The sequence below is a fragment of the Dipodomys merriami genome, unplaced genomic scaffold (genome assembly GCF_024711535.1).
Source record: "Dipodomys merriami isolate MVZ:Mamm:240054 unplaced genomic scaffold, mDipMer1.0.p SCAF_11, whole genome shotgun sequence".
Taxonomy (NCBI): Eukaryota; Metazoa; Chordata; class Mammalia; order Rodentia; family Heteromyidae; genus Dipodomys; species Dipodomys merriami.
The window spans coordinates 39,691,306-39,711,676 of NW_027202382.1; the positions used below are offsets into that span (position 1 = coordinate 39,691,306).

The 20,371-nt window shown below is 41.9% G+C and overlaps 1 protein-coding gene across 5 annotated transcripts in view; it reads right to left on the minus strand.

Moving 5' to 3' along the window:
• Positions 1-17,598, minus strand: part of Dennd1a (DENN domain containing 1A) — a 482,983-nt gene extending 465,385 nt beyond the window's left edge. For 3 of the 5 annotated variants that reach the window (XM_070013301.1, XM_070013293.1, XM_070013274.1), the window contains exon 1: positions 17,316-17,598. Coding sequence is in view for 4 of the 5 variants with exons in the window: in XM_070013293.1 (XP_069869394.1) it covers positions 17,316-17,332 (17 nt within the window). In the remaining variant the exon portion in view is untranslated. The remainder of the gene's footprint in view (positions 1-17,315) is intronic. The other 2 variants (XM_070013281.1, XM_070013264.1) reach the window with 1 other exon arrangement.
• Between the last annotated feature and the right edge of the window lie 2,773 nt (positions 17,599-20,371).

Consider the following 20,371-nt stretch of genomic DNA (forward strand, 5'->3'; position numbering starts at 1 on the left):
CCAATCTTAACTGATTCTATTTTCTTCCCCTCTACATTCCCACTAAAGATTCACAAAGGTTCTTTAATTCCAACTATTCACTATTCTATACTTGATTCCTAATATGCTATCTTCAGTTCCCATTTCTCTCATGAGCTTCAGGTCAAAATTTCAACTGCACTTGAAAGCTCTCCATGAAGTAACCCCACACTTATTGTAACACAAAACAACCTTTTACTTCTCAGAAAATTCCAGTTGCCTTACTTACTTCCACTTGCCCAAGAGTCGTGTGTGTAGGCACGTGTATATGTGTTTACTCAAGCTTAAACTCAAGACCTTGCCCTCTCACTCAGCTTTTCTTTTTTTCTCTTTTGGTTCTGGTACTGGGCTTGAATTCAGGACCTGGATGCTGTCCTTGAGCTTTTTGCTAAAGACAAGTGCACTGAAGCCACAGCTCCACTTCCAGGTTTTGGGGGGTTTAGGGTGGTTAGAGATAAGTCTCTTGGACTTTCCTGCCAAACTGGTTTGGAATTATGATCCCCGTATCTCAGCTTCTTGAGTAGCTAAGATTACAAATGTGAACTACCAGTGCTCACCCTGCTTTCTTGTTGAGAGCTACGGCTTTACCACTTGAGCCATGCTCTCAGTGTAGCATTTTACTAGTTTATTGGAGATGGAGTATTGCAGACTTTTTCTGATCAGGCTGACTTCAAACTGTGATCCTCCAAATTTTGGCCTCCTAAGTAGCTAGGATTGCAAGCACAAACCACTAGCACCCAGCCCAATTGCCTTATTTTCAATCCAAGCTCTGTCATGTTTCTCATAATGACCCAGCTACAAATTCTATATTCTTCATCCGTCTTATAAAGACTTTCACATTTTCCAAAACTACTTTTAGACAATTCTTACTGACATATGGGCTCTCAAGAGCAAAGAAAGTATCAGCCCTAGCTATCTGTCTTCTACTATATTAACTTACCATCCACTTTCCCCTCTTCTTGCCCTTCAATTCCACATATACTCAAATGCTATCTCCCTCTCTACCTGTCTTACTTTCTCCAACTATACTATGCTCTCATCAGAGTATGTTACCAAGGAAGAGCAAGAAGGGAGAGAGGTGTTCTCTCTCATTCTGTCTTTCTCAATCTCTCTCTCTCTCTCTCTCTCTCTCTCTCTCTCTCTCTCTCTCTCTCTCTCTCTCTCTCTCTCACACACACACACACACACACACACACACACTTGAATAGATGGGAGAAGCTATTAGCTACTAAATTTCTAAAATAACTTTTAAAATAATAATATCAAGTTGTGGGAAAATAAATTTTACTTCATTAATGCAAACACCTGCTATTAACTAAGAATTCAACTGGAAACAAAACAATGAACATACACCAGCTCTTCAGCTACAGAACAAAGAAGCTCTACCATCACCCATAGGCTCAAAGAACAGTGCCTAAGTGCCACCTGTGGCAAGGAACAAATCTACAGAGATCTTCTACTCAAGTCACATGAAAAATGAAAAGGCCTATTAATAATAATACAAATGAATAAGAAATGAACATCTTCTCTTTGGAGAATCTGTCTCTGGAATAAAGAAATATGATTCAGGAAACTAGCATTCTTTTTTTTAAACCAGTCCTGAGGCTTGAACTCTGGGCCTGGGCGCTGTCCCTGAGCTTCTTTTGCTCAAGGCAAGCACATGTATTCTACCACTTTAGCTATAACACCACTACCAGCTTTTTTTTTTTTTTTTTGAGTAATTTTTTGGAGATAAGCTTCACTGAGTTTCCTGCCCAGACTAGCTTTGAACTGCAATCATCAGAACTCAGCCTCCTGAGTAGCTACAATTACAGTTGTCACTACATAGGAACAAAAAGTTACAAGAGAAAAATTAAAAATAGAAAAAGATAAAACATAAGAGCACTCATTTAAAAAAGGTCAACATAACAATTCCAAAATAAGAATAAGAAAGGAAATTATACCCAAATCTCTTAGATAGATAGATAGATAGATAGATAGATAAATAGATAGATAGATAGATAGATAGATAGATAGATAGATAGATAGATAGATAGATGCAAACATAAAATAACCAAAATAATAGTTACTAAATGAAGCAATATCCAAAAAAAGATAACATGGCACCAGTAGGTTTATCTCAGGAATGTAAGACTGGTTTAACATTTGAAAATATATGTAAATCACCAAGGGGGGGAGTAATATATCATCACAAGAGATAAAGAAAAAGCATTTGATAAAAATTCAACAACCACCCATAATAAAACCTTCAACATTTTAAAAGGGACAGGAACCTCTCTCTCAGCCTGACATAAGGCACCTGGAAAAGAAACAACTTAACACTTTCCTCCTGAATTCAGATCTAGAATCCTGTCTGTGCTTACTATACCTACTCATCATCATAGCAGGGGTCTTCTCCAGAGAAATGAGACAGGAAATAAAAGGCATAAAGTTCAGAATGTAGTCAGACACTGGTGGCTCACACCTATAATCCTAGCTACTCAGGAGGCTGACGTCTGAGGATTGAGCTTCAAAGCCAGCCCAGGCAAGAAAGTCCATGAGACTCTTACCTCCAATTAACCACCAGAAACGCACACACATACAGACACAATCAGAATGTAGAATAAAATTGTTATTACCCACAGAAAGCATGACTGCACACATAAAATGCAAATTATATGTAAACTTGTAATTAGAATTAACAAGTAAAGTTAATAAGGACACAGGATACAGGTCAATATACAAACAAGTAATGTTTTTCTATATTTTAGTAGCAATTGGAAAATAAAAGCTAATGGCATTTATTTACAATAGCATAAACAACATTAAATTCTATGAAAACTAACAAAAAATGTTCTTGACCCTACATTAAAAACTATAAAATAGCTGGGTGCTGGAAACTCACACCACTAATCCTAACTACTCAGAAGGCTAAGATCTGAGGATAGAGAGGTTCAAAGCAGCCTGAGCAGGAAAGTCTGTGAGATTCTTATCTCCAATTAACCACTAGAAAACCAGAAGTCACATTGTGGTTCAAGTGGTGAAGCACTCACCTTGAGCTAAAAGCTCAGAGAGAGCACCCAGGCCCAGACTTTAAAAAAACAAACAAAAACTATAAAATACTCTTGAAAGAGATTAAAAAAGATATATAAGGAGAGATGTGAATTTTAATGGATTATAACATTGGATATTATGAACATTAATTCTACAAGTTAATGTAGATATGCAATGCACTGGAATCAAAACTGGAAATTTGGGCTGGGATATGGCTCAAGTGATAGTGTGTCTGCCTAGTGAGTGTGAAGCTCTGGAAATTTATATGGCTTTGCAAAAGACTTAAGACTAGTCCAAACAATCTGAATAGAAAAACATATGCTATCAAATGAAGTTATTTGATTTGATATTTAAATATATAGTAATTAACATATTAATGCAATAAAGAGAATAAAACCGACAGACAGAAGACACACACACACACACACACACACACACACACCAAAGATAAAATCACACACACAATTTGTAAGATGTCATTACAATTGAATGAGGAAAAGATGGTCTTTTCAATATAATACTGGGTAAACTAGAAACCACATGAAAAAAAATTACCTTTGATCCATTACTTACCTCATATATAAAAATCTACATTAAATGGGTCACATCACAGAAATTTAAAATATATAACAAAATTTCTAGAAGACAACGAAGAAAAGTATACCCATGACTTTAAGTTAGGCAGAGATATTTTTTTAAAGATCCTATTTTATTTAAATAATAGGCTGGATACCAGTAGCTCATGCCCATAATCCTAGCTACTCTGAAGATCAAGGTTCAAAGCCAGCCCAGGCAGGAAAAATCCATGAAACTTTTATCTCCAATAAACTACCTCCCCTCCACCACCACTACCCTAAAAAAAAACAGAAGTAAAGATCTGGCTCAAATGACAGAGTAATAGCCTTGAGCAAAAGAAGCTCAGGAACAATGCCTAGGCACTGAGTTTAAGCCCCAAGACTGGCAGAAAAATAGTAATAATAAGCCAGGAGCTAATAGCTCATCCCTGTGATTCTAGCTATTTATGAGGCTGAGATCTGAGGATCACAGTTCCAAACCAGCCTGGGCAGAAAAGTCTATGAGATACTTAATCTCCAATTAACCAACAAAAAGTAGAAGTAGAGCTGTGGCACAAGTGGTAGAGCACTAGTCTCAGGGACAGTGCACAGGCCCTGAATGCAGGCCCCAGTACTGGCAATAATAATAATAATAATAATAATAATAATAATAAATGAAAAAAAACTTATTTTAAGCATTTGTTCACCAAAACTAAATAAGTAAAAGGCAAGATGGAGACCAGCAAGGCTTTCTTTTTTTTTTTTTTTTTTTTTAAACCTTTTTTTTTTATTGTAAATATTTCTTTTCCTTTTCTCCTTTCCCTCCCCTACTTTTTTTTTGGTCGGTCATGGGGCTTCAACTCTGGGCCTGGGCGCTGTCCCTCAGCTCAAGGCTCAAGGCTCAAGGCTAGCGCTCCACCACTTGAGCCACAGCACCACTTCCAGCCTTTTCTGCTTATGTGGTACTGGGGAATTGAACCCAGGGCCTCATGTATGCAAGGCAAGTGCTCTACCACTGAGCCACCTTCCCAGCCCACCAGCAAGGCTTTCTACAGTATATATACATCCGAAGTACTCTTACACAGTATGTAAGGGATGTCTGCCAAATAAGTAGTAAGGAACAGATAACCAGGTGAAAGAGGGCAATGATGAACAAGCATGTCACAAAAGACAGACAAATGGCCAACACAACATATGACAAAGTACCCATCATCAGGGACATGTAGATTAAAATCAAAGTAAATTATAAATGCATCCTATTAATGACTAACAATCTGAAATGCTAGATATAAAACAAATGGAACTGTCACATATAGCTGATGGAGTATAAATTCCAATGTAATTTCAGGAAAACTGTCAGCATCTACTAAAGCTAACTGTATTTGTAAACTCTCAACAAGCAATTCTAATCCTAGGCATAAGTCCAACAGAAAGGAACATTTGTGTTAAATGTCAGATATGTATAGCAACTTTATTCATGAAAACCAAAAATGGGAACGAACCTAAATGTCTATGTTTAATATAATGGATAAGTTATGCCATGTTATATAATATAGAACTACATAGCAATGAAACAGAATGAGTCATAATATGTGCAACAATTCGGACCAGACCTATAGACAAGATGTTAACCAAAAAAGAAAAAAAAAATAGACATACTTGAGTACTGCAAGATTACAATTATGTGAAGTTCAAGAATGGGCTAAACTGACAGGCATCTAGGGCTCATGCCTACAACTCTAGCTACCTAGAAGGCTGAGATAGGATTGTGTTTGAAAGACAACCCAAGCAGAAATGTTCACAAAATCCTTCTAAACAAATAGCTGGGCTAGGGGCTGGGAAGGTGGCTCAGTGGTAGAGTGCTTGCCTTGCATGCATGAGGCCCTGGGTTCGATTCCTCAGCACCACATAAGAAAAAAGAAAAAAGCCAGAAGTAGCACTGTGGCTCAAGTGGTAGAGCGCGAGCCTTGAGCTGAAGAGCTGAGGGACAGTGCCCAGGCCCATAGTTCAGGACCCACGACCGGACCCCCCCCAAAAAAAAAATTAGCTGGGCTCAACAGCATACATTTATCACCCTAGCTACAATGGGAAGTCCAAAATAGGCAAAGCATGATCTAGGCAGATGCCTGTGCAGAAGACAATATCTCAAACATAACAAGTACAGCAAAAAGACTGGAATAGAGCACCTGCCTAGCAAGCACAAAGTTCAGTAACCCTACCCAAAAGAGTAGGCAAATTGCTTCAGTGATAGAAATCATACTTAAATGAGATATGACATCTGGAATTCCTTCAAAATAACCCAGATCTGGAGCACAAAAGAGAGAGTTATAATCGATTACCTACAAATGAAACTAGGAACATTACAAAATAGTGTTAAACTGTTGGGGGTTGAGGGGCATGCTCATTAAACTACTATTATTCTGTCTTATAGGTGTTTAAATTTTTTCAAAACAGTTAAAAATAATTCTGGGCTGGAGGTGTAGATCAAGAAGTGCTTACCTAGCAAATTTACATGAGGATAAGTTCGAGCTTCAGTATAGCCAAAACAAAAATAATAACTTTAAGCACCATAAGAAAAGTTACTGGCATGACTAATAGTATCAACTCAAAAGAAACAAATATAGCCAGGTGCTGGTGGCTCACACCTGTCATCCTAGCTACCCAGGAGGCTGAGATGTTAGGATCATGGTTCAAAGCCAGCCTGGGCAAGAAAGTTTGTGAGACTCTTATCTCCAATAAATCACTCAGAAAACCAGAAGTGGCACTGTGGCTCAAGTGGTAGAGTGCTTGCCCTGAGCTGAAGAGCTGAGGGACAGTGCCCAGGCCCAGAGTTCAAGTCCCATGACTGACAAAATTTAAAATTTTTAAAAAAATTTAAAAATGTAAATATATATATATATATATATATATATACATATATAAATTCTGGTGTAAATTTTTTTTATAAAACTGAACACAATTTCCTTACATTTTTGAGAAAGAGGACATAAAATGTTCTTAAATTTTACAAACCCAATTAATTGAGTGCTTACCTTACCTTTCTCAGTATTCAGAATTCCTTTCTCCAAATCAGCAAGAGGGATACTGCTTGCCATATATGAGGATCTCAACCCTTCAAGTAAACTCAGTAAAATATACTATCATCCTAACACCCTCAATAACAGGAAGCAAATACTTTATGGGGCGGGGGAGGGGGGAATGCTATAAAAAGAAACACATTTGCTTTCAATATTTTGTCTTGTTTTTAACATCAGCTTTTCAGACGACTGAATGTTTCATCCTTGGCAAGCCATTTGCTAAGCACACATCTCCACTGAAGGCTGGACATGATACCATTTTTAATCCTCCCAATAGCCCTATAGGTGCATTTACTCACTTCCTTTTAGAATTTTTTGTTTTTGTTGATGGTTGTGGGGCCTGAATTCTGAGCCTGGGCACTGTCCCTCAGCTCTTCAGCTCAAGGCTAGCACTCTACCACTTGAACCTCAGCGCCACTTCCGGCTTTTTCTGCTTATGTGGTGCTGAGGAAGCGAATCCAAGGCCTCATGTATGCAAGGCAAGCACTCTACCACTAAACCACCTTCCCAGCCCCTAGAATTTTTTTTGAAATCTGAAGCTCAGAAAGTTAGAACTCAGGGAAATATTGTATAAATTTTAAGTTCGTTATGACATTTAGGTTCCAATAGAATTCAAATTTCTAATTCATACATCCCTATCCTAGACACCTGTCATGCCAGGAGTACCCTGAATACAAGAACTGCTCATATGAGTCAAAAGGTTCCTTCTCTAGATTGGTTTCCTTCCTTCCATTTATTCCTATGGCCTAGGCAAGATCAATGCAACATCCCTAAAACCTTTCCTGTGGCTAATGTGAGTTCAGAAGTTGTTTTTTCTTTTGGGTCCAGTCGTGGGGCCTGAACTCTGGGCCTGGGCGCTGTCCCTCAGCTCTTCAGCTCAAGGCTAGCGCTCTACCACTTGAGCCACAGCGCCACTTCCGGCTTTTTGCTTTTTGCTTATGTGGTGCTGAGGAATCGAACCCAGGGCCTCATGCATGCAAGGCAAGCGCTCTACCACTGAGCCACCTTCCCAGCCCATCAGAAGTTGTTTTTCTTTGTTAGCAGCAGTGGTACTCAATAGACCGATGTTGAAAATTTACTATACAACTTACAGGCTGGACAGAAGGGAAAAACTGGGAGAGAAAAAAGGAATGGGTGACATTGTCCAAAAAAAAAGTAACCTCTCTCTACATCACCTTTATAATACAATAAAAAATAAATGTGTTCTTTTGCCTTGTTTCTCCCCCTGCCCCCACTTCCTGAATCTGCTGTGGACAAATTTCTCTTGGGCCAGTCTACTTTAATCTTACTTCTCTAAGTGTAACATAACTTTTCCTTTGTCTTCTGAGAAGCAAACACATCGTACACCAGGCCTCATCTTACAAACACACCATTTATAATATTCCTTCACTATCACAGGCAGATCATCTTTGATTCTTCTTTTGTGTCTCACATGTAATTTGTCACCAAGTCTTGTCAATTCTGTCTAAAAGTTCTCTGCAATCCCTTTTCTTTCCACTGCCAAAACCTTACTTCAAGCCTTGATCTTCAAGTAACAATATAAACTATTATATAGTACTATAATTCAGCTCCCATTTTACCCATTTATTCCTATCTGTAAAAGACTGAGCATTATATATACAACACACATATATTTACTTACACTGTAACAATGCATTATAAAACAGAAAAATAGGGCTGGGAATATGGCTTAGTGGTAGAGTGCTTGCCTAGCATGCATGAAGTCCTGGGTTCAATTCTTCAGTACCACATAAGCAGAAATGGCCAGAAATGGCACTGTGACTCAAGAGGTACAGCGCTATCCTTGAGCAAATCTCAGGGACAGTGCCCAGGCCCTAAGTTTAAGCCCCAGGACTGGCAAAAAAAACAAACAAAAATAAATTTAAGGTTGGTATGAAAATAATACTTCTAATGTATTTTTCTCACATTCCAATGGGTCAACTTGCATAAACCAGAGATATCACTGCTCAGAACTACTGTTGCCTGGGTAACATACATACAATCCCAAATTTGATCTTACTATAATCATAATGCAGCCCTCCAAATGGCACTATGTCTCAAAGACATAACCTATTTTTTTTCAAGTTCATCTCCTATTGTCTGTATCCACATATTCACTATTGCAGTTATACTTCTTATCCTTCTTATCTATGACTTTGGAACAATTCCTTCTGCATGGAATGCCTTTGCTCTTAACAGGTACGTAACAGTATCTCTAAGAGAAAAGTATATTCTAAATGCCACAACCAAGTTCCAAGAGAACTCTTAGAATATCACCTGTCTTTTCAGTGAAAACATACGTAACCTGAACATATTTTTTCTTTGTTTCTACTTTAATCATTTTTGTTGTTGTTATTGTTGACTTGAACTCAGGGCCTGGGTGCTGTCCCTGAGCTCTTTTGCTCAAGGCTAGTGCTCTATCACTTTGAGCTAAGGCATCACTTTGTTTTGTGGTGGTTAACTGAAGATAAGAGTCTTGTGGAGGGGCTGGGAAGGTGGCTCAGTGTTAGAGTGCTTGCCTTGCATGCATGAGACCCTGGGTTCGATTCCTCAGCACCACATAAGCAAAAGGAAAAAAGCCAGAAGTGGCGCTGTGGCTCAAGTGGTAGAGCGCTAGCCTTGAGCTGAAAAGCTGAAGGACAGCGCCCAGGCCCAGAGTTCAGGCCCCATGACTGGACCCAAAAAGGAAAAAAAAGAGTCTTGTGGACTTTACTACTCAGGCTGACTTTTTTTTTTTTTTTTTTTTGGGTCCGGTCATGGGGCCTGAACTCTGGGCCTGGGCGCTGTCCTTCAGCTCTTCAGCTCAAGGCTAGCGCTCTACCACTTGAGCCACAGCGCCACTTCCGGCTTTTTTCTTTTTTTGCTTATATGGTGCTGAGGAATCAAACCCAGGGCCTCAGGCATGCAAGGCAAGCGCTCTACCACTGAGCCATCTTCCCAGCCCCTCAGGCTGACTTTCAACTATGATCTTTAGATCTCAGCCTCCTGAGTAGCTAGGATTACAGGGATGAGCCACTGGTGCCCTACTTAATCATTTTTTATTTTTATTTGTAAGTCCTAAAGACAGTCATGCACTGCTTAACATTGAAACATTCCTAGAAATATTGACAATGGACATTATCATTAGGCAATTTGATTGTAGGAGCATCACAGTATTTACTAAGCTAAGGCTACGACATCACTAGCAATATAATCTTATGAGACCACCATCAGTTGTATATTTAATGCATCATTGGCAAAAATGTCTTTATGGGGCACATGACTGTACTTAGAACAAACAGGTATAAGTTTCAGTAAGAATAGAAAAGGTCAACTTTATTTTGTTTTCTTTGTTTTTCTCCCTTGCTTATCTTTCCATGCCCCAACAGTCCTTCTAAGCAAAAAGGATGTTGTAAGTCTGGAGATTACTTCCCCTAGGGCCAGAAAAAAGACTGAACCTTTGAAATTGTAACCAGCATTCCAGTCAAGAACTCAGTTTTAAGAGCTTAAATGCAAACAAGTTTTCCTAGAGCAAAACTCCAAGTTTTACCCTCCATTTCAACTTTCCTATTAGCAGTACAACCCTCTACAAGTTGACCACAATGGCCAAGAAGTACAATGATAGGACAGCACCAATGTGTCTTTCAGAAAAGTCATTAAAGCCTGGGCTCCAAGAACTTTTATTCCACCACTCCAACTCTCTCTACAGTCTCTCATGAGGGCTACAAGGGAAGCACTGTGCTAGAAAGAGGAAAAAGAAAAGGCATTATAGAGAAAAGGCCAGAAGAGGAAACCACATCCCAATCTAGCCTCATCACAAAGCAGTGATGTATGTACTGTACAACCAACCACAAGAAACAAGCCTACCATGCATTTTGTTAATAGGATCTTTAAAGAGCAATCCAAAAGAAGACTGGAGCAGAGCTATATTAAGAAGCCAAGGCTGGGGGCTGGAAAGGTGGCTCAGTGGTAGAGCGCTTGCCTTGCATGCCTGAGGCCCTAGGTTCGATTCCTCAGCACCACATAAGCAAAAAGAAAAAAGCCGGAAGTGGCGCTGTGGCTCAAGTGGTAGAGCGCTAGCCTTGAACTGAAAAGCTGAAGGACAGTGCCCAGGCCCACAGTTCAGGCCCCACGACTGGACCCCCCCACCTCAAAAAAAAAAAAAAAAAAAGAAGCCAAGGCTGTTTCTTTGTACTTAACAACTATATGATGCATTTATCTCCACTTTCAAGTCATATAAATAACTCTCACTATTCTTCCTCTGAGACTCCCTCCTCCCTTCTCCAAGTCTCCCTTCTTTCAGTTCAAGTCTTAATATCTTCTGAGAAGCCTGTCTCTGGTCTATTCTGATTCTGTTTTCTATACAAACTAATGGGCCTAATCAAAGCCACTAGGAGATATCATTTCACACAAAGTGCAGCTACTTAGGAAAACAATCACAACAGTTCCTCAGATTATGAAACAAAGTTACCAAATATAACCTAGCAATTCCATGCTTAGGTATATACCCAAGAGAAATGAAACTGGATCCACACAAAATGCCCACAACAATAGGATTCCTAAGTGAAAAAGTAGAAATAACCCAAGCACCTAACAACTGACAAATGGATGAGTTAAATGTGGTACATCCACAGAGAATACTACTCAGCAATAAAAAGTAATAAAACACTCACCCATGCTCCAACATGAATAAACTATTACACTAAATGAAAGTAGCTAAATACACAAATGGCTATGTATTATTCTGTCATATGGAATGCCCATAACAGGAAAATCTATAGCAATTGAATTGCCTAAGGTTGAAAGAATCTTGAGAGAATGGGGAGTAACTGCTAACAAGTATGGGGTTTCTTTCTGGAACATGTTCCAGAATTAGACAGTGATAGTCTATTATACTTTTGTGGAAATGGTAAAAAGTATTTATTTCCAAAAAGTAAATTTTATATTATGTGAATTACATCTTAGGAAGCAGATTTCAAGTTACCACGACTTACAAGACCATACTCAAACTCTGTGACCTTGCTTCCATTCGAGCCTCTGCGTTGTAATCCACTCCTCATACCTACTAACAGTTCCTGAAATCTGCCCAGGGCTCTTTTGGCTCCAGGCCTCTGGGTACCTCAATTACAGGTTTTGCCCAGGTCTTGACATGACTAATGCCTCTTTATCCTTTTAGTCTCAACTCAAATGCTACCTCCAAAATGAAGCCATCCCTCATCACTCTAGTCTAAAATAGGACAAACACTCTCACCTCTTACTGTCATTTGCTTCATAATACAATCCATGTAACTTTGTTAATCAGTTTATCTGTCAGATGCACCAGACTGAAAGCACCATGAGTAGGAATGAATCTGGATTGCTCACCATATGAGCTCATATGTCCAATACAATTCCTAATATTTAAATAAATGGGACTATTATTTCCCCAGTAGGCCATGTCCTGATACACACCATTCCCTCTACTCTCTGCCACCACCCCTATTCTTTCAGACCCTTACTCATCTCTCAGCTTAAACATCACTTCCTTGAATACCCCTCCCTACTCCATTTTATCTTGTATTTGGCACTAGCTGCACTGCCACCATAGCAAGTCTAGCCACCATTGCTAGACTTGGGGAGTTGTAGTAAGAAGCCTGCAGGGGGTGTTTTTACTGTGTACTTATGTATACTTCTTTAGGAAGCCTTGAAGAAAAGAAAACTTTTCACTTTTGTGTCCGAAATATTTAACACAACATCAGGCACAGTTCTACTACCTATTTTGATAGTAAGGGTTAACATTTTTTACATGTATAATACATTCTTACATTTCTTAAGTTAGTAGCAGAACAAATGAATGAACAGATAAAATTTCTTAGGATAACAACTTCAAAGAGTTCATACTTTGACAGAGACAGAAGTATACAGGCTAATGAAGAATAAACACCACCACAAGGCCAGTTTGGTTGCCCTGTCCTGTCCCTACATCTTCATCTTACAGTATGCCTTCCTCTAAACCCATAAACGTCAGGTCTCTTCAAACTCACTTAGAATACTTCCTTCTATTACTTACAACCCACTTCCTGTACTTGGTGCCTGGAAGCAATTTCTAGGATGTCACCACAAACAATATTAAACTGCCACAGTTTCCTGCTGTGTGCCTGCATTATCAGTTAAATTGCTTCATATTAACCACATTCCAATCCACCAGGATCACTCAAACACTAAATAAGATTTAAACATACCTGTCAAAGGTTGTCACTTATCACTGCTCCTTTCATCCCTCTAGAAAAATGTCTGCTCCAGCTTAAGGTCTAGGTTCCCAAGGTACTATCTACTTATGAGTGACCTTCTTGTTCCTTTGTTAATTGCATGTTTAGTTTGAGGTTAGGTAATGTTCCTTTATGAAAATGAATATAGAGTAGCCAGGCACCGTTGGCTCATGGCCTGTGATCCTAGCTACTCAGAAGGCTGAGATCTGAGGATCACATTCAAAGCCAGCCTGGGCAGGAAAGTCTGTGAGAATCTTATCTCCAATAAACCACTAGAAGGGGCTGGGAAGATGGCTCAGTGGTAGAGCATTTGCCTTGCATGCCTGAGGCCCTGGGTTCGATTCCTCAGCACCACATAAGCAAAATGAAAAAAGCCGAAAGTGGCGCTGTGGCTCAAGTGGTAGATCGGTAGCCTTGAGCTGAAGAGCTGAGGGACAGTTCCCAGGCCCAGAGTTCAGGCCCCACAACTGGACCCAAAAAAAATAAAAATAAAAAAATAAACCACTAGAAAAATGGAAGTGGTGCTGCGGCTCAAGCAGTAGAGTGCTCACCTTGAGCTGAAGAGTGCAGGGACAGCGCCCAAGCCCAGAGTTCAAACCCCACAACCAACAAATAAAAGCATATAAACTAATTTTTTTTAGTAAAAATAAGGGAAAGTCTGCCTAAAGCAGGAAAATATGGCTTAAACTTAAATACAAAAACTCTTTTTCAGAGTTTTAATAGAAGCAGGGCACCAGTAGTTCACATCTGTAATTCTAGCTACTCAGGAGGGTGAAATCTGAGGGTCGAGGTTCAAAGCCAGCTCTGACGGGAAAGTCCATAAGATTCTCATTTCCAATTAACCACCAGAAAATTGGAGTGGTGCTATGGCTCAAAGTAGTAGCCTTGAGCAAAAAGGGCTCAGGGATAGTGCCCAGGCAGAGTTCAAGCCCCACGACCAACACAAATAAATAAAGTTTTCATAGATAACCGGTCTTGTAATACTATGCACATTAAAATCAAAGAACTCAGTCTTAGAGCTGAAAATTTATTTCCAATCCTAACAATCATACACCAGTCACTGAGTTTGAGATACAAACTCAATGCCCACTATGACCACTGTCATAATGCCCAACATTAGGGACCACAGAAATGCCAATGAGGAACACCTGGCCTAGGCTGGGGGTACAGATGGGTGCCAGGGTAATGGGGACCTGGCATCAAGACAGGATTCCTGACTTTAGGCTTACAAACTCACAGCATCTGACAGTATCTTAACTTAGGCTTATAGAGTCCTATTCTCTCATTTGAAAAAAATGTGGTTAAGAGCACCGCACCATGGGACAGTTGTGAGGGTTTGATGAACTAGTTCATGTGAAGCATTACCATAGTGCCTAACAGAGATTGTATGAAATCAGCCTTAGCTTGAAAGTCTGATCAAGTAAAAAAAAAAATCTCACCACCCATTCCTAGAAACACACATGCTTTTCCACTGGTCATACACACCAAGACACCAGCTTCACAATTACACACAATATTGTTTTAATGAATGTTTATTTTTAATAATGCAATAATGTTAAGTCCTGCTCTTTAAGTCTTAATTCCTTGATCATTAAGCTTTATCCTCCATTAAGTGAAACATCCATTTCTCTGATATTTCTAGCAACAATACACCAGATGCTCTTAGTCTTTTGATAAGAAGGTATAAAAGCAAACAATTGCTTCATTTTTAATATGACCTGGGATTCATGTTGCTACTGTCTTTACTATTCATAATAATCCTGCAACCTAGATAAAGCAGACAGCCCCCCCCCATCCCCTGAGGGAAACCCAAACTGACAGATGTAGCCTGCACAATTTTTATAGTTAGCATGAGAAAGAGCTGGAATTTGAACCCAAATCTGATTCAACATGTCCCAGTAATGCCACATGGCATCCAAGATAAGCAAGAGAAAATGGACAGTGCTCTACTGCTTGGATAGCAGTGAACTATCTAGCTTCCACCCCTGCTTCATCCTCCATACATATCTTGCACACATACATACATCTTACATACATCGTGCACATATATCTTCTACCTCAACCAGGTATACATCTTCAGCTAATGTCTGTTCTGTCCTACCAGGATGGAATTTCCAGTAGTTGCCAAAGCTCAGTTTTCTCTAATGAAGCAGGGTGGGCCTAAGTAATTTCCTCACCAACTGTCCATCCCTTTTGCTAACTACAGGCAAATGTTACATAATCAACAGTCACTATAAATCATTACTACTTTTCATACCTTCTCCTTTCATATTTTTTCAGCTTCACAAGCTAACATATTTCTCAAGCCTAAGTTTCTACCACAGAGTGGTCTACTTTTAAGATCAGTAAGGCCATTCTTCATACTAGTTTCATGCTTACTACAATTTCATGCTGTAGAAAATTCCCTCACCCAGGGGGCTGAGAAGGTGACTCAGTGGTAGAACGCTTGCCTTGTATGCCTGAGGCCCTGGGTTCAATTCCTCAACACTACATAAGCAAAAAGAAAAAAGCCAGAAGTGGTGTTATGGCTCAAGTGATAGAGCGCTAGCCTTGAGCTGAAGAGCTGAGGGACAGCGCCCAGGCCCAGAATTCCGGCCCCATGACCGGACCCCCCCCCCCAAAAAAAAGAAAGAAAGAAAAAGAAAATTCCCTCACCCAAGGGCTCAGATACTACTGTGATGGGTTCTACAAACCATACTTGAAAAGTGTATTTGTCAATCTGCTACTGTGGAGAGCAAGAGAGGAAATCTAGTCACCAACTTCTGCTTTCTGGTAGAGTTTTAATGCTGATCTGTTATAATACTAGTTGCTTCCCATCAGGCAAGTTCCTGAACTTTTCAGTTAAGATAGGTATCCTCACACTTTCTCTATGACTAGCTTTTGGGAAGTATTTCCAAGTTTCCAAGTTTACAGCTCTTACTTGGAAGCAGGACTTAAACTTGGGAGTGACTTCTAATGTCATTACTTTACAAACCATAGCTTTTACCTTGCTATCACATCACGTTCTTGTGTGGAATATGCTTCTAACTCCCCTCCCCCACCTCATTTTCTCAAGAACACAGCTTATTAACATTTGCATATTCATTTCCATAAGCAAAGTTTCCTAATTTCATTTAGCAGATGTCTTAGGGCAACACATATTACACATTTTGTAAATGAGAAGGTTAACCACTCAGGGGAATGCAAGGCTGGGCAAGGGTCACACTACATGGCATCACCTGAACACAAGATGCAATGTTTGAATAATTATTAGGTTTTGACCTTGAGGCACTTCTCTTTTTAAACTTCCCTAGTACAATTCTCAGAATGCTGAAATAAACACATTCCACAGTCTTTCCTATAAGAAGGTTTAAAGTATCCTGGGAAGGCTTTTTTATGGAAAGCCTCTGCAGCGTCAACTCTGTTTTTAAATGCCCTAAAATAATTTCATTACTCACAGAGAAAAAGTGAACATTTGTTAGAGATCAGAGATAAAGAATCTCAAGATCTGGGGCTGAGGAAGGGAGAGGTCAGTAGAAAACTTGGCTGAGAAGGGAGATTAGAGTCCAAAGCAACACACCCAAGTTGGACCACACAAAAGTTGCACTTTCCAAAGTCAACTTCTCAGCCCCGAAGGAGGGCAACAATGTTTCGCTAAATTCTGAAGTTACAAGTGCCAACGATTGCCCTTCCTCCCCCCCCCCCCCCACACACACACAGAGAAAACTAAGTCCCCACCCGGGATTGAAAAAGAATGAATGAAGGATTACAAAGCCACCAAAGACTTATCAAAATCAGGTGCTCAGTTACCACACAAGAGGTATCTTCCTTCAGAGCCTTTGGCCCAGTGTGTGTGGAGACTCTCAGATAAGAGGGGGAAAGAGGAGGAGAGAGAAGGCAGGGCCTCTCCTCAGGCCATCCAGCCTCCCGCCCTCACCTCCCCCCCCTCCCCCCCCAGCCCTCCACGTCCTCCTCTCCGCCAGAGCCCCATACCACTTCTGCTTCGGCCACAGGCCTCAAACAGCCAGGCTGCAACCTCTCAAGACCTACCAAACCCCGCGGGGTGGGGGGTGGGAGGGAGGAAAGAGGCGACCCAAACACACCCATCAGAGGACTTGCTTCCGGAGGTTTTCCACTCCCCCTCTCAACAGTTGCCTGACCATTTTCTGGGGCTCTCGGTAAACCTGAGGGGGGGCGTCAAGTAACCTCGGCTAATCCCGCCCTCAGGTGAGGAGGGGACACCTGACCACCCGCGCCCCTCCACCTCGCGCGCTCCGCGCCTCCCCGCATTGCCATGGCAACCGTCCCCCTCCCCGCGTGACGCCGGCACGCGGGGCGCCCCTCTGGTCCCAGCAACAAGTCCCCCGCGCGGCCCGCGGCCTGCAGCCCTGGCCCGGCCTCGCCTCCCCGCGCTCAGCCGCACTCACTTGATCCTGGAGCCCATGGTCCCCGGGCCTCCTCATGGGCCCGCGGGCCCCGCTTGGCGCTGCGCTGCCCGCCCTCCCGCGGCCGACCGGCCTCCCTCCGGCGCTCTCCCCGCCCCTTCCTCCCTTCCCTCAGGCTGGGGCCCGCCCGCTCGAGGCTCGCTCCCTTGCCGCCGCTGCCGCCGCCGCCGCTGCCGCCGCCACCGCCGCCTCCCGGGGTTAATGTGCTCGCTCCGGCCGGGCGAACGCCATGGTCGGCGGCGCGCGTACCCAGCGCGCGCCGCCCCCTCCGCCTCTCACACCACCGCCCCCTCCCGCCCGCGCCACCGTGCGCAGGGGCTGCTGGGAAGTGTAGTCCGCTCTCGTGGGGCGGGGCGGGGACCGCGCGTCCGTCAGCTAGCCGGCCGCAGCTCGGGGGCGGGGCCGGGGCGGGGCCGGGGTCCACGCTTCTCACCCGCTTGCTGCCCTCAGCTCGCTTCTTGAAACTCGCGCCTGCCAGAACTTGGGTTTCTCCGCCCCCCGCAGACCTCCGTGCAATCCCCATTCTATCATGAAGACTCCCGAGGCCAGGTGAGAAGCCTTCAGCCATGCCTCTCCTGGGGAGACCTCCCATCTAGGAGCTCTAGCACCCAGGCCTCAAAAGGAAACATCATTTTCCCCTTAAATTTCCGGTAAGTTCCTCAGAAGCCCTCCTCTGTGGCACCCGCGCTGCACGCCGTGATCCTGGACGAAGGCCCCCCACTTCTCAAACCTCACTTGCTGGAAGGCCACTTGGGGACGTCGTCAGACCCGAGAGGAGGCTCAGTTCCGCCTTATTCTGGAGGACCTCTGCTCCCTGTCTCAGTCGGAAGCTTCACATGACCACAACAAATGAACACAAATGAAAGTATTTGAGGACCAGAATGACCAACCAGCTACCTGTCTTTGGGGCTTAATTCCGTGAACCGCCCCCCCCCAAACTTAATTCCCTCCCGGCCTAGAGAGGGCACAAAGCAACAGTGAGAAGAGTGTGTCCTTTCTGAATCAAACACAATATTCATCATGCCCGCTTCATGGCCACCCTCTCACAATGCTCAACTTTGAGTTGATCCTCCTATTTTACGGAGGGAACAGACATATCTCCAAGGTGACACGAACATCAACTACTGACGCCAAGATTAACAGCCAAGTTGAGTAATACCAGACACATGTGACAGAAACCTTTGGCCCAGAGCCAGAAGACACCACAAACTCATGAAGTCACTTTATAAAGACTAGGCGCCCTCTCCCTCTCTCTCTCTTTTTCTCTCTCTCTCTCTCCCTCTCTCTCTCTCTCTCTCTCTCTCTCTCGTTCTCTTTTTCCCTCTCTTTCTCTCTCCCTCCCTTTTCCTCTCCCTCCAGTTTTCTGAAATGTCATTCATCCCTTTTGCCATTTTAAGTCTTCTAAATTCAGGGAGTGTCTCCTCATCTTACACTCATCCCATACTTATTACAATAACTCATCCTAAGGCCCCAGCCAGACAAGGAGCAAAGAAAACAAGAAGGTAAATTAAGTAGAAAACTCTCCTTATTTTAGAATTACCTTCTGGAAAAAGACAATTTCTTTTGCCTTTACCTGAAGATGTTGGAAGCAAAGGATGAACTTTTTAAATTTTAAATTTAAGAAGTAAAAATGTCCAGACTGACACTTTGAATTCAAAGTCTTTGCACCCAGACATCAACACCCAACTTATAAATACCTCCAGGAGCAAAATTCTGCTAGACAAGACAGGGTCTCTATGGTGTTTATGCACCTTGGTTCCTATGAACCCTCTCCAACTAACAGTTGTTATCAAGATCTTCCTTGGAATGAACAGTCAGTTCAAAAACTCTGAGCAGGAGACTATAAATAAAACAAAGTTATTTGGTAGAGGGCAAAAGTTGGCAGCTTTTCAAAGGAAGTTGTAGCCATCCTGGCCACAAAAATGTCTGGGTGAAAAAAAAAATGTCTGGGTGCCTGCTGGGTGGCTGTGTGTGTGTGTGTGTGTGTGTGTGTGTGTGTGTGTGTGTGTGTGTGTGTGTGTTGAATGAGGAAGCAAAGGGTGGGGTTTCTGTGTCTGCCCCGGTGGTCCCAAGACTGCACGGTGGTCTGGAGAGAACATAGACTGGGAGTTAGAAGTCTGACCTCAAATGCTGGCAACAGCACTGACTAGTAGATTGGTGTTAAGCAAATGATTAGACAATTGTCTGTTTCCTTTTTCTCTTCTGTAATATGGTATAGAGAATGACCAGGAACTCACATGCTAAAGACTGGAATATGTAGAGGCTGACCAAGTTCAAATCTCACTCTGTCTCTTACTATGTAAAAGACCCTAGGCAAGTTATTCCATTTCTCATTGTCTCAAGTTCTTTGTGAAATGAAAATGATGATAATAAAAGGCCTATTTTATTGAATTGGCATGAGAATTAAATGAGTTAATGAAATTTACTAAGTATGTAGTGGCTAGCATATACAACACACATAGTACTGTTTAACACTATATTGTTAATATGTTTGTTTTCAGTGATAAGAATCAAACCCAGAGCCTCATCCTTGCAAGTACTCTACCACTGAGTTTTACCACATGGGCAATAACGATAAGCATAATAACGTTCTGTGCTTAGATTCAGGAGTCATAAGTTACCAACACAACTTTATGGTTTACATTCTAACCATAGCAGTTAGAATTCAACTGTAAATGATAGAAGACAAATAGTACTAGTTGAAAAGAGAAAAGTTCATTTTTCCTTCCCATAAGATGTAGAAATATGGGGCTGGGAAGTTGGCTCAGTGGTAGAGCGCTTGCCTTGCATGCATGAGGCCCTGGGTTCGATTCCTCAGCACCACATAAGAAAAAAAAGCCGGAAGTGGCGCTGTGGCTCAAGTGCTAGAGCGCTAGCCTTGAGCTGAAGAACTGAGGGACAGCGCCCAAGCCCAGAGTTCAGGCCCCACGACCGGACCCAAAAAAAAAAAAAAAAAAAAAAAAAAAAAAGATGTAGAAATATGGTGGGTCCTGGAGGCTCATACCTGTAAACCCAGCGTCTCAGGAGGCTGAAATATG